We start from the raw sequence: 14,653 nt of genomic DNA, 5'->3' as shown, positions 1-14,653 counted from the left end.
TGGGACCAAAACTCCCAAAATCAATACCAGCCTTCCTTTTATGGTCATAAACCTTGTGTTAAAATTTCATAGATTTCTATTCACTTTTACTAAAGTTAGAGTGCGAAAACTAAAAGTATTCGGACGACGACGACGACGACGACGACGACGACGCCAACGTGATAGCAATATACGACGAAAATTTTTTCAAAATTTGCGGTCGTATAAAAATAAAAGATTGATTCATTAATTGTTGGTGTTTAACACAAGACAAAAAATAAAAGATTGATTCATTGATTATTGGTGTTTTAACACCACTACACTGGTAGTCAACTATAATTGTTTGTTTATTTTCATTTTTGTACTTGAAATGAGACTTACTTTATTATTTCTCAATTCTCCTATATCTTGAAATGAGACTTACTTTATTATTTCTCAATTCTCCTGACTCCTATATCTTGAAATGAGACTTACTTTATTATTTCTCAATTCTCCTATATCTTGAAGCATAAATCTAATCCTTGAAGGTAATTCATCATGCATTGAAAAACTTCTAATCCTTTCAAAGTATTGGTCCATCCATGACTGAAACAAAAAATAAATTATCATCCTAGCATGTCCTTACTGATTTTTACTAATTCAGAATTTCCCTGTCAAACTATTTTTTTAATTTAAATAAATTCTTTTAATTTTTATCTAAAAATGGAACATGACAAATACTAACAAAAATAGACACACAGTTTTACAAAATCTCTGTTTCATGCTTTACTGCTATCAAGCAAACATCCTCTTTGCAGTCTTGTGTAACTGACTTTCGTCCCAGGTGATGTAAAAATTCTGGTCTTGGGTAACTTGTTGCTTTGCCATTTTAACTTCTTTAAGAATAAAAGTTCATTACTCTTTTTAAGATTTTCCCCAGTACAAGCCCATTTAAGAGAAAGGAGGTGTAAAATTCTAAATTTTAATTCAATTATGTTGATACACTTTTTTTGTGTAGGTTGAAAATAAATTCCAACAATAGTTTCAATGTTATGTGAAAAAAAATGTACCTTTGCCTTACATGTATCAAGACGACTGCCAATTGTTCTCATTATCTGACAATGTAATGTGATAAGAAATGTACCTTTGCCTTAGATCTATCAAGACGACGGCCAATTGTTCTCATTATCTGACAGAGGCATTCAAAGTCTTCTGCCATATCTCAGATCTAAACACTCTTCTTACCTTTGCCTTAGATGTATCAAGACGACGGCCAATGGTTCTCATTATCTGACAGAGGCATTCAAAGTCTTCTGCCATATCTCTGATCGGAACACTTTTCTTCTTCTCCAAAAGCTGTTTAATGCATTTGTGTAGAATTCCTTCATGTAACATTTCAAGTTTACCAAGTTCACCTGTTCAAAAATATGTATGCATGAATGTTTAAAACATGTTAATATATTATAATAATTTTATATTTTTATAGTTAATTTGTAGATTCATCCATATATCAATAAAAATTAGGCATTTAGATAGCAAAGGTAATTTATATAATTATGAAAAGAAGTATATAAAGTTATAACTAAAAATAAAATTCAAATCAAAATGAAGGTACATTAAAGGAGTTTAAGCCAAATAAATGTTTTCAAAACAAACATTCTACATGTTCTAAGACATAGCTTTAAAGGGAAACTTCGCAAAAAAATCAAAAATTGATATTATGTCCATTCTGTATAAAAATGCTCAAATTTATAAATATTAAAGTTTTATTCCGCTAGATAAGAGATCACCATCGATTTTAAATTTTGAGTATCAGTTCTCTGCCTTCCGCCATTTTGTTATTTTGTCCAAATAAAAATCACGGTATGTCTATAAACCTCAAAGAAACAAAACTACAGTAACCGATGTAGTCTTAATTACGTGTCGATATCTTGTCAATCGTACGGTTGTTTTATCTGACTAACTAACTTGATATGGAAAATGTTCTTATTTTTTTAAATAACCATATAGTCTGTTGTTTTTAAACTGTTAATATTAGAATTAGTTGAAAAGTCAAAGTTCAAATCATAAATAAGTGTTCCGTGAAAATTGTTTTCGAAAATCTAATTCGTTCATAATTCTTTAAAGTAATATACTTTATTCAAATAAATTAGGATCTTCGCTCCACTGATCACCCGCATGGCTTAAGGCATTACTCCCAAAGGTATTGTGAGGGGTGTAAGGTGACACGTCCAGGTATTCAAGCGATTTCCTGTCGGGCTTGCAGGTTCATGCATCGTTTCACTTCTGTAGGTATTGATCAGTGTACACGGCCGATAACTTATAACTTTCCATTTTGAACTATCAGGTGCATGTATAATATACATCTCTGTCTTGCGTGTCCGAAAGTGATATAATATACTAGTCATAACTTAACTGATACGCTTGTTTATAAATAAAATTTCTGGTGTAAAGAATATTATTTATATAAAAAAAAAAATTATACAAAAAAAAATTAAAAAAAAAAAAATTGAAGATATACAAATATACGTATTTTTCCAAGGGTTAATTTGGGAAAATCAGAAACATATAATTGTATTATATGTCTCTGGGAAAATGTAATATTTACTCGTTGTCAATAGTAAAGGACATAGTTGGATCATTCCAGAAATGTTGATTAAAAAAATGTGCGCACTTGTCGACGATTCGTTTATACGCCCGGATAGAAAGTTACGGAACTACAGCGCAATTTAAAATATATACATGTATACATTGAACATAAGAAAGAAACATACATTTTGTGCAAATTGGGGTAAAAGTTTTGTAAATAGACTAGTCCACGTATACCAACAGTATGTAATCATCCAATTCGATAGACTATTGTATACCAAAAGAAGAAGAAGAAGAGGACCAATTTGATTAAAATACAGGTCTATCTATAACTTGCTTTGGTTCATCGAAGTTATGAACATAGTAAAATCACAGATTTATATATCAATTAGATTGTTCTCGAATAAAGAAAGAAATTCGTCATCACCACAATTGTTCCGACATATGCAACTGGACGTACACTAATAACCCCCGAGGGATGTGAATATTTTATAGGACAGCTATTGAGTATTAAAGTTTCAAATCATTTTCGGGATTTATTTTCTTTCTTGATATTCAATGACAGCAAATTTAAAGAATAAACTGCTTGTCAGATATTTGTCCGCTTTAGGGGTATTCTTGCCAGTTGAACAGACTTATAGTTACATTCAAAAATAGGGAAAGATGACATTAAATTCGTTGTCTTTTGTTTTTAAACATCTTTGGTCAAATAGTTATTAAGTATTATACGTTGTGAGACGAAGACTATTTTAATAAGGACGTCCCCGATTATGATTAAATTTGGTTGACATTTTTCACACTTGATAAAGAATATCTATTCGTAATTTTTCGATTCCATTCCAAGAAGACCTTAAATTTGCTGTCAATTTTTTAAAACTTCTCAAGTAGAAAAATATTTTTTCTTTATTCGTTCATATTATATTCAGCTTCGGTAGAGTTATCTTCAATGAGTTCCAGTTATTAATTTATACGTGGCTTTTAAAAGTCTAAATCTAAGTGACCTTCTCATTCATTTATTTGCCTAATAAAGACAAATACAAATACTTTGGTAAAGCTATTAATAATTTCTAAGTTCTCCTTTTTATTAGACATCAATCAAGGTCAAAAGGTGTAAATCATTTCAATCGGACATATGATTTAAGTTTCCCGTCTTTAACCGAAAATTGTGTATTTCTTAGTAAATTAACTTATTTGAATTCAAATAAATAATAGCACCAAACATAATTAAATAATTCCACGGTGATCAATTTTTATTTGTCACCAACTTGAATATATATTTTAAATATGTGTATTGAATGCTCTCTTGTCTTATAATTCACTGATCCGAATAGACAGTCACACCTGGCAAGGTGTGCCCGAGAGGCATGGTTAAATACCGAAGTGCAAATAACAATTTACCTTTCAACAAGCCATCTACGAGTATTGCCACAGAACCGTGAATACACACATCGTATCAACCAAGTCATAGCAGAGATAGTAAAAGGTCAATAAGAGTACACAAAAATATTGTCTTTACAGATTATTGTACTTTACTTTGTTCACCTTATCAGTCCGAAAATATATTAATTAAAAATAAATTTATAACTTTTTGTGTTGTCTACAAAAATAATTCGAATATATACGTTTAACATAGAAAATTTATCTCATGAATATGTACAATTGAACGCCTGTGCGTTTTATCTTCTTATTATCGGATGGTTATTTAGATAAAGCATAAGTCATCGGCGCGCTTACGATAACGTTAAAATATGATTAAAAACCAAGACTTTTAATGATTGTATTTTAAATCCCGGCATGCAAAAACCAGGAGAAAACGTCACGACCTACAGGAAGTAGTTAATATTTTTTCATTAAATATTGAATTTCTCCTTTATTACTGCACATATAGCGATAAAACTTTGTGAATATATATATTATGTCATAATGAACATATTTAAACCATAAGTAAAAAATCGTGAATTTTCCCTTTAAGCAAGAAACACTAAAATCTTTGAAGTTGATTAAATTTGAAGGTCCAACACTGTGAATGTGAGCCTCTAAGATAAACAAAGAAATGGCTCATAACTGCAGGAACAATTCATGTGCATGGTCATACACTGAGATTACACTCAAATATAATTAACAAGTTATACAGCAAGCTGCAGCTTAAAAAAATAATGAATTAATTTAAGAATTGAATGCTTCTTTTTGTAACTTCATTGGGGTGTAAAACCGTTGACCTAAGTACATTTTGTACACATTATAAAATGTCAAAAATTCACCAGGTAAAAAAAAACATCTATATCATATTCAGCACTCTTTGCAGACCACATCAGGAAAATTGATTTTGATACTGGAAAGATATTTTTACTTTTAAATTTCCTTTGTTGAATTGCTGACCAAATAAAGTCATTGTGTTCAGAATTATTGAAAAATTAGGGATGGAAAATTTCCAATCAATATATTCAAAATTTAAGCTTACAGTTTATGTCTGAAAACTTAAGCCAATACCAAATATGAAGTCATTCCATTAAAAATGTATGTGAGAGAGTAGGAAAATATCTGAAGTTTCTGAACAAGGTGTCATAAAATATATGATGCACTGACCAATGAACTTGATATTTCCCAGCATTTTCCTCTTGGCCAGGTGATATTGTTCAGTTTCTTCAGGTGTGAGGGGTCCATCTTTACGATCAAAAGCTGAAAAAATATATCAACATACTAATTACTTAAACCTTCAACTTACAAGAAATCTTTGTTTTGTTTACTAGAATGCTAGTACTTTGCCTTACTTTACTATAACAAATACAGCAAATTCAAAAAGTTTGGTAAGTATTTATTATAACCAGTGATGGACAAAAGTGTGAGCTCTGTTATTGCAGTTTGGTAAGTATTCATTATGACCAGTGATGGACAAAAGTGTGAGCTCAGTTATTGCAGTTTGGTAAGTATTTATTATAACCAGTGATGGACAAAAGTGTGAGCTCTGTTATTGCAGTTTGGTAAGTATTCATTATAACCAGTGATGGACAAAAGTGTGAGCTCTGTTATTGCAGTTTGGTAAGTATTCATTATGACCAGTGATGGACAAAAGTGTGAGCTCTGTTATTGCAGTTTGGTAAGTATTCATTATGACCAGTGATGGACAAAAGTGTGAGCTCAGTTATTGCAGGAAATGCTGCATAATAATAATGTTCTCTAGATTTCATTTTTGTGAAAGCTATCCTGGAGCAACTTTTTCAATAATAAAAAATATCCACAAGTTTTATATTAATGAGTATCAGTTATTTCCTTACTCAGAACCATATTTAGCTGGTTCCATATTAGTGAGAGGGAATTAATAAGTTGCATGCTTTGTATCTTACACAATACACATTAATAGAGCCTTAAAAAAAGTACATTCTTATTCATATTTAAAAAAAAAAATATAGACATGAAGTGTCTAGACCAAAAAAATATCTTCTATTCCAACCTGTGTAATTCTGTGAAAAATCAGTCCAACCAGACAACAAAGCTATAGAAAATTACATTTCTTAGCACTGGAATTTGAATGTAAAACTTAACCAAAGTCACTAAAGCATTTAAACATGAGAGTGATCAAACGTTACTTTAAAGCTGTTATATATAATCCCATTGATGCCAGTGGACAGCCCAAAATGTATCAAATTCTTGGCTTCAATTTCTTTCATATCATGTTAATAAATGGGGAATGTGTCCATGGGACAAAGATGATGCCTCTTCTTGCTTATTATATAAAGCTATAAAGCGACATAACTGAAGAAACAATTAAAGTAGCTCTACCAAAATTTGTACTTGATCCAGGGTTGGCAAAAACCCGGGTTTTATAAGTATTGCCCAGCCCAGTGGGAAACACTGGGAAAACCGGGGCTTTACTGGATTATAATGGGCATTACTGGGTAATATGAAATACTGAACTGAATTTAAAGAGGATTCAGTGATCAAACTCAAATGCAATACATTTATGATATTTATAAACACATTTTGATTTATAAATAACTTGTTTGAGAATCTAATAATACAAGTGTATACATTGTTCATTTGAAGAAGTACTATTCTAGCAACTATGAGACAAGTAAACATGTAGACTCATACTAGACAAATATTAATGGAAAAGGCCTTTCTCAATAATTCTCATAAAAGTCTATTAAATCACCCTCCTGTCTAGATTGGTCAAACTGTTAACAATATTCAAAGAAATCAGTTATCAGTTTTTAAATGTATATAACTTACATGAAAAATCAACAAGAAAATGTAAGAAAAATTACTTTTGCATAATTTATATGTACATCACTAATTAATAAGTAATTATTCAGATTTGGACATAGATATGTTTATATAACAATATCAGCCTTTTTATTTCTATAAGTTATAATGATTTCACCCTGTAGGGTGTTTATTTAGCAAATGATTGTATAGAAATTTTAATTTATTATTTACATAAACACTGCTAAAAAATGCATTTTGTTTAAAGTTTGGATTATTGAAACAATAAATGGAAATTTAAAAGGTATCCTCAGATGTTCAGATTTTGTATTCTGCCTACATAGAAGTAGTGGAGAAAAGAATAAATTGTATTTTCAATCATCTAGAAATGACTCTCGATGGTTATCTGTATAAAATGTATATATTTAGCTATAATATGAAACTACAACAAGTCTTTGCTCTTTTGTGTTGAAATAAGCTTAAAAAATCATATTGCCCAGTATTACCCATTTCTGTGAGTATTGCCCAGCCTGAGAAAACCCAGGAAATCCCGCCTGGTTTTTCTCAGGCGGTGAATACTTTGCCAACCCTTACTTGATTTGTGTTTTGTGGTAACAAGCATAGTGTATAAGTTTCATAACATTCAGTTGAGGCTTACTAAAGTGAAAGAACTGGAATGAAAAATTATGCAATTTTTTCCATTTGTTGAGGGGCATAACTCTAGAACAGTTTATATGACCCCAACAAAATTCACACTTGATCTGTGTTTTGTGCTAATAAGCAGTGTGCATTTTGGGACCTACAGAGGGACGTACAGGTAAAACCAAATGCCCCTAGGGCGGGGAAAAAAAATTTAATCACAGATTGAACCTAAATGTTGACGTATCTGCCAAATAACTCTAGGATAACTTTTCTTAGGTTTCAGTAAAAACTTAGTTTCATCATTACAACATTTCTAGGCCATCAAAGATATACTTTACCTTCTGTAGCTCGTGATCTGTTTTCAAATTCATCTTGACACTTGTTTAAAAGGAGGCGACGAAATGTCTGAAACCAATAAAAATGCTTAAAAGTATGATCAGATGACAAAATGGTTAACATTTAGAATTAGATGAATTTAAGTAAATATTTGCAACAAGTAAAATTGTGATCTATTGTTCCTTATGATACCCTTGCTTTTAGTATTCATAATCAGGAAGTTAAACAGAAAAATATCTGAAAATGCATTACTGTGTATTCCTTATTATTTGTTGGATATTAATCATCGTGGATTTGGTGGGTACAGGTAAAGCAAGAAATTAAATGTACAACTATTAACGAAATTGCCAAAGACTTGGGTGCAGACTTATGCAAAAACATAGAACTAAATATCCAAGAACATGCAATTTTCTCTTGATCCAATAAAAACGGTACCCACCAAAATAAATAAATCTACAGTACAAAATTTACATCACATTCACATGAAACCTTATTTGAGTAAAATCTTGTAGTACTCAAATGTGATTGACTGATAATATACAGGGATAAAACAGTGTCCACCAGCATGGGTATAATCATTGACATAGCTACTACTTTCTTACAATTACAATACAGCTTCAGCTTAGGATAAGCTGCTTATGAACAATATTATTTTAAAGAGTTGCTATGCTATTCCTTCATACTCCTATAATAACTTCTTTACAATGATCTGCCAGTACTTACAGTTACACTAGAGGATGAGGGATCAAAGTTTGGTGCATCTTCACATAATTGATGACATAACTGTGCATACATAGAACTATACTTGGGTTCATCAAGAGCTTTTTCAAATATCTGAAATTTTATGAACAATCAATATATTAAAGTTAATTCACATTGTAAAACTGTAAAATCATTCATTTCAGTATTAAATGGAAAACACTTTAAGCAGGACTTTTCATTAAGATGAACCATGAGCAATATTAGTAGCATAAGTGAATATAAATAAGGAATGTGTCCTTGGGACACATATGATGCCCCCCCTCTTGAATATAACATTCAAGGAACATAACTTAAGAACAGGAAAAGTGATGCTACCCACATTTGTACTTGATCTGAGTTTTGTGGTATTAGCATTGTGTATATGATTCATAACATTTAGTTCAGACAAACTTAAGTTAGAGAACGGAAAAGAAAAAAATTGCAATTTTTCCATTAGTTAAGTGGTATAACTCTAGAACGGTAAAAGTGATGCCACCAAATTCAATCTTGATCTAGGTGTTTTGTGGTAAAGAGCATTATGCATAAGTTTCATAAGATTTGTTTGAGGCAAACTAGAGTAAGAGAACAGAAACTCGAAATTCATAACTCGAAACTCTAGAACGGTAAAATTGATGCCACCAGAATTCAATCTTGATCTGTGTTTTCTGGTAATACATCGTTATGTATAAGTTTTATAACATTTGGTGGAGGAAAACAAGTTAGCAAATGGACATACAGACAGACGAACAAGGGTAAATTTTGATGCTTCCTTCATAATGGCAAGTTTTTTGTTGAAATAAATACACAGCCTCAGTGTATAGAAATTGATTCAATTCATCCACAAGCACAAGATATTAATAAAATAAATGCCACCGTTTATTTCCAACTGTTTACAAAGATAACTTACCTTCTTTCTTAAATTAATGAAGAGTAATATTTCATAAATTCTCATCTAAATATGAACTACTGGTATATACAAGCCAATTAAATAAAACTGAATCAATCTTTTCCACTTCATTCTTTGAGGCCAAATTAATAAAAAAAAAAAATGGTACATGATTAAAATGGTGTTTAATACCACTTGTAAATTTACACATCTCCTATGGTTTGATAATATGCATATAATTTTAAATGCTGTCCAATGTTTAAATATAATTCTGAATGCTGTCGAAAGTCTAAATACTAAGTGGAAATATTGAGACAGATTACCTGGCCTTTGTAACTTACCAATAAAATAATTCCATGGAGAATGGTATTGGTTTCTATACCTACATTGAGTAGTTCCAAACTTAGCTTATCAAACTTCTCAGGTGTAAGTTTATTGAGTATTCTAAAATATACAAATAGCTTATCAAACTTCTCAGGTGTAAGTTTATTGAGTATTCTAAAATATACAAATAGCTTATCAAACTTCTCAGGTGTAAGTTTATTGAGTATTCTAAAATATACAAATAGCTTATCAAACTTCTCAGGTGTAAGTTTATTGAGTATTCTAAAATATACAAATAGCTTATCAAACTTCTCAGGTGTAAGTTTATTGAGTTTTCTAAAATATACAAATAAAATCCAATGAATAGATCACAAAAAGATTACCTATATTACAGTTTCTGAACCCTGAAATTGTGGTCAAAGGTAATGGACACAAGATAGGAAATATTCAGCTCATCAGCTCTTGCTTTCTGAAATGATTTAACCTTGAAAATGCAAATATTTTACAAACCCTCTAACTTTACGAAATGTAGCATCATTTTTATCATCAAGAATTGGAACATCTCTTTTCAAACTACTTGGAGGAATCCATCTGCTGTTAGCAGGCAGTTTGGATGCTGCAGCATCCGATCCAGTTAAGTGGGGTGGTCTCTCGTCCCTGTAAAAAAAAGCAGTTTACTAGATCTTAGACAACCAGTTTCATTGTAAATTGGTCAATAATGTTACATGCAATGTAAAGTTCAATTATATTTGAATTAGATCTCACCGCAATATACCCTTTTTGAGCAGAAGTGGCAAAAAGCAATCTGTAGACATATAAATCCAAAGAGAAAATTATAAGCAACATCTCATCTTAATGTAATATGTAAATTATGTCCCCAAATTTATAATAGATATGTGGAATTTTATTTTTAGGAGATGTGGTAACAGCCCAATAATAAAACTTGTCAAAATAGCTTAATATTGCACAACTTTATAGGTTCATATTTTATAAGGATATATTAATTTCACTTAAAAAAAAGTGCCCTAAAAATCTGGGCCGAATAGCACCTTCTTAGATATTAAAAATTTACCACAGCACTGTGAAAAATCCTGGACCTGGGGAGATCACTGATAATGAAATATTATTTTCATTATTACTATTAAAAGAAATTACCTTCCTCCTACTTGTGGAGAAGCACCACCCTGTCCTTGCTGTCCGTCCAGAATGTTGCTGGTTTCTATTAACAGATCACACTTCAGCAAACAACAAAAAAATAAATAAAATAAAAAAACTGCTTTCGTCTCTGAAAATAACAATAAAAGAAAAATGTATAACGAGCTTGTTCAAATTATACAATGATTAAACAATTTTAAACAATACTGTTCAATATTTTGATAAAATACAAATATTGTACATGTAGGGGGAGAGATCCGTTTGCGCTGAAAATGCGTCCTTTTTTCCCCAATGCTACGTTTTCTCCACCTGTTTTAAATTACATTGTATCATTTGCGCCAAAAATAAAACATACGATTGTGCCAATTAGAAGAAAAATGACTTCCCTCTTCCATTATTCGGACTTAGAACCAGCAGTTTAAACGGCAAATATTTCCTTTTCTGAAACATTCTTTCTTCTTACTGCTGTTGCATGGGTTTTTCCCAATTTAATGTATGTAGTAGCTTGTAACTTCACGTTATTGCCAAAAAGACAAACATGAGGGATGAAATGCATAAAACAGTTCGTAATAATTCCTGTGGAATGATTCTGTTCCATATTGGTACGTCTTGTGGTAGATAGCGTTTCAGCCCATACGGATGGTGGGAACAAAGCACTGTGTCATCAACATATGTGGCAATAAGTTTTCTTCTCTCTCTGTACAAAGACTGTCTAATGCATTTCAAGCCATTTCTCTCCAGATGCTCATCTTGTCAGATGGTGAAATATCTCCGAACATAATATAATTTTTAAGCCAAAAATAGGAATAAATATTAATCATTAATATTTATGATAGATATTTGTACAGGTAAATTGATGCAAATGAGTTCCGAATATTGGCGCAATTGATACATGTACATTTGGAAAACAAAATTTGGCGCAAATGACACCCCTAAAAAACAGTAATTGGCACAAAAGGACTGCTGCTCATGTAGGGATATAACAACTGACAATGACCCAGATATTGGCAATGGTTTAGAAAAATTAAATCAAGCATTATTACAAATTATACATTACAGTTGACTCTTTATAGCTCTAGAAGGTTTATGGCAATACGCTACAGTAATGACAATGGAAAAGGATTTTTGGGATACAGTAAATAAAGATAAATTATTCACATCATATTAAATGTGCATGTAATTTCGGATGAAAACCTTTCAAAAAAGAACTTTTAAAAGTCATGTTATTTTAATTTGGGTGAAAAGCGGCCTAATTCTGGTATCAGGTCCGTTCGCGCCCAATATACTTTCGCACCCTACACATTCGCACCCAAGGTCCGTTCGCACTCTACACGTTCGCGCCCAATTTTAATTCAAATTCCAGTTGAATAATTGAAAAATCATGATTTTTGTTTTAATTGCTTTGATGTAAATACTGAATATATTTATAGCTTGGTATGAGTAAAATATTAAATATTTTAAATGAAAAACACAAAAGATAATTGTTTTTAACAGCTTGGTCCCTTTGATCTGAAACAATTAAATAATAAAATATAGCAATACCAGAGACATATATACACATATCATATATACACATGTCTGGCAATACACTATAATATAAACCAAAACATGATAAAATTCATTCAACGCACACAAAAAAACGTAGTCAGAATCTCACTTCATTTTGAAACAAATTTATAGGTAATACACTAAACAAAACATAATTAAGTGTTATTCAACACAAAATAAAACGTTGACAGAATCCCACTTTAATTAGAAAGGAATAATTTATTTTCTTTAACAATACACTCTCAAAAACATGATTAAGATTTATTCAACACATAAAAAATGCTGTCTCGATTTGTTTTGAGACAATGAAAACAATTATACTTTTAAGAATACTACTTGCCAAAACTTGATTACTAAGTTATTAAACACAAAACCAATTAAAATTGGGCGCGAACATGTAGGATGCGAACGGACTTGGGGTGCGAACATGTGGGGTGCGAAAATGAAAGGGGGCGAACATGAGTGGGTGCGAACGTGAATGGGCGCGAACGGACCCGGATTCCCTAATTCTAAATCAATGTTTACCATATGGGTCATTAACAAATCTCAGATAAGTTTTATTTATTCACAGCAGCAAAATGAAGGCCAGCTGACAGGTATGAATTTTGGTATCATCACCTTATATTCTTCTTCCTAAATGCTTTTTTTCAATTAGCATGATTATTTGTATCTATTTTATTGACATTTCAGAATCAAACTGAAAACCAACATGAGTTTCTAGAAGTATTGAACATGTTGAATAAAGGAACATGATGCACAAAGAAGTGTCCAATCTGATTCATTAGTTTCTACCATCAGATTCATTTTTAAATTATTTTTTTAAAACAAAGAAAATAGTTGTCAGATGCACGAGTTCGGTATGAATCCAATATTATTTTGTATATATATTCTCCTTCACAGATTTATAATTGTGTTTTCCAATATACACATCTTCATCATTGACAATAAGGCATCACACCGAATTGTAGATCTATATAAAGGATCATGATGCTGAATGTGGTTTTTTTTTCATTTTCGAGTCGTAACAAAAAATGAAGACTTTGAAGTGTCCAATCTGCTTCGTAGTTTCTATTTTCGTAAGAGTCGTGTATTAAAATATGTACACTCCTCAAATATATTATCTTACAATTCATTCTGAAATACATTCTGTTTAATTTTTACGCTAAATACTTACTGAAATTCAAAATAATTTTCGTTTGTTATGCAAAAACCAAACCCTCTTGGTAAAGAAAGCCAAAGTGGATTATGGGTAATGAATTAGTAACACCGGAGAACTCCGTTGAGTCACGGAAATGCCCGAGTAATAAGTCATCATCAAATGTATTTTTATTTACCGTAAATGTAAAAATGATCATATCAATTATAATGTTATTATAATTGATATGATCGGAATTAATTCAGGATTAAATACAAAAATAATATAATAGTCAACAAAAGTAACAATACACAAGTTTGAACACCAATTTATCACAACATATAGTCTAATAATTAGGAAACAATGTTAAATCTGGTTAAATTATCTAAAGAAAAACATTCAAATGCATGCACATTATCCACATATCTAGTATACTAAAATAACGAGGTCCAATTTGTCCGCCGTTATGGGGTAAAAAAGACAAATCAAAGAATTCAATTTTATAATAGCCAATAAAGGACAATGGTGTTGATAAAAATTACAACACACCAGACCCTTTTGTCTTCCACATATTATATTAAATAAATAATTCATTTAAAGTTTATATAAAAACAAGCTCTAAAAACTTCTTTGAAAATTTGATACATGATAAAATACATAGATGAAAAAAGTAAACTTTATTTATATAAGAATCTTAAACAAAATTTATGTTTTGAAGACTATTTAAGAACATCAAACTTTACTTATAGAAAATTAATAACAAAACTAAGAATAAGTGACCATAATTTAAATATAGAAAAAGGCAGACATACAAATATTCCTAGAGAGCAGAGATTATGCCTTAAATGTAAAACATTAGAAAACGAAAAACATTTTATATTAGATTGCAAATTAAATATGGAACTAAGAAATAACTTTTTTAACAACTTGGATTTTAATTTTTCTGTTAAAAGATTTATCTGATGAAGAAAAATTGATTTCTATACTCAATCCATCAACACCATCACAAGTAAATAAATTGGGGTCCTACATCAAAAGGTCATTAGAACTGAGGACAGGGGACACTGGAATAGTTGCTGTAAATGGATGATTGTGTATATATATATGTGAAATATAGTTATATTGTTTATTATTTT

At 30.7% G+C, this 14,653-nt stretch overlaps 1 protein-coding gene across 3 annotated transcripts in view; it reads right to left on the bottom strand.

The window, feature by feature from the left end:
- The window catches only part of LOC134683351 (eukaryotic translation initiation factor 4 gamma 2-like), a 49,076-nt gene extending 35,404 nt beyond the window's left edge, over positions 1-13,672 (bottom strand). For 2 of the 3 annotated variants that reach the window (XM_063542603.1, XM_063542604.1), the window contains exons 1-9: positions 13,557-13,672; positions 10,835-10,964; positions 10,190-10,336; positions 9,697-9,799; positions 8,452-8,562; positions 7,731-7,797; positions 5,134-5,226; positions 1,204-1,373; positions 454-564 (exon numbers count right to left, since the gene is read on the bottom strand). In XM_063542603.1, the coding sequence (XP_063398673.1) occupies positions 454-564; positions 1,204-1,373; positions 5,134-5,226; positions 7,731-7,797; positions 8,452-8,523 (513 nt within the window). In that variant the 5' untranslated portion in view covers positions 8,524-8,562; positions 9,697-9,799; positions 10,190-10,336; positions 10,835-10,964; positions 13,557-13,672. The other variant, XM_063542605.1, reaches the window with a different exon arrangement.
- Between the last annotated feature and the right edge of the window lie 981 nt (positions 13,673-14,653).

This window comes from Mytilus trossulus, chromosome 9 (assembly GCF_036588685.1).
Source record: "Mytilus trossulus isolate FHL-02 chromosome 9, PNRI_Mtr1.1.1.hap1, whole genome shotgun sequence".
Lineage (NCBI taxonomy): Eukaryota > Metazoa > Mollusca > Bivalvia > Mytilida > Mytilidae > Mytilus > Mytilus trossulus.
The sequence above is the reverse complement of the archived record's forward strand: the minus strand, read 5'-3'. Positions and strand labels throughout refer to the sequence as shown.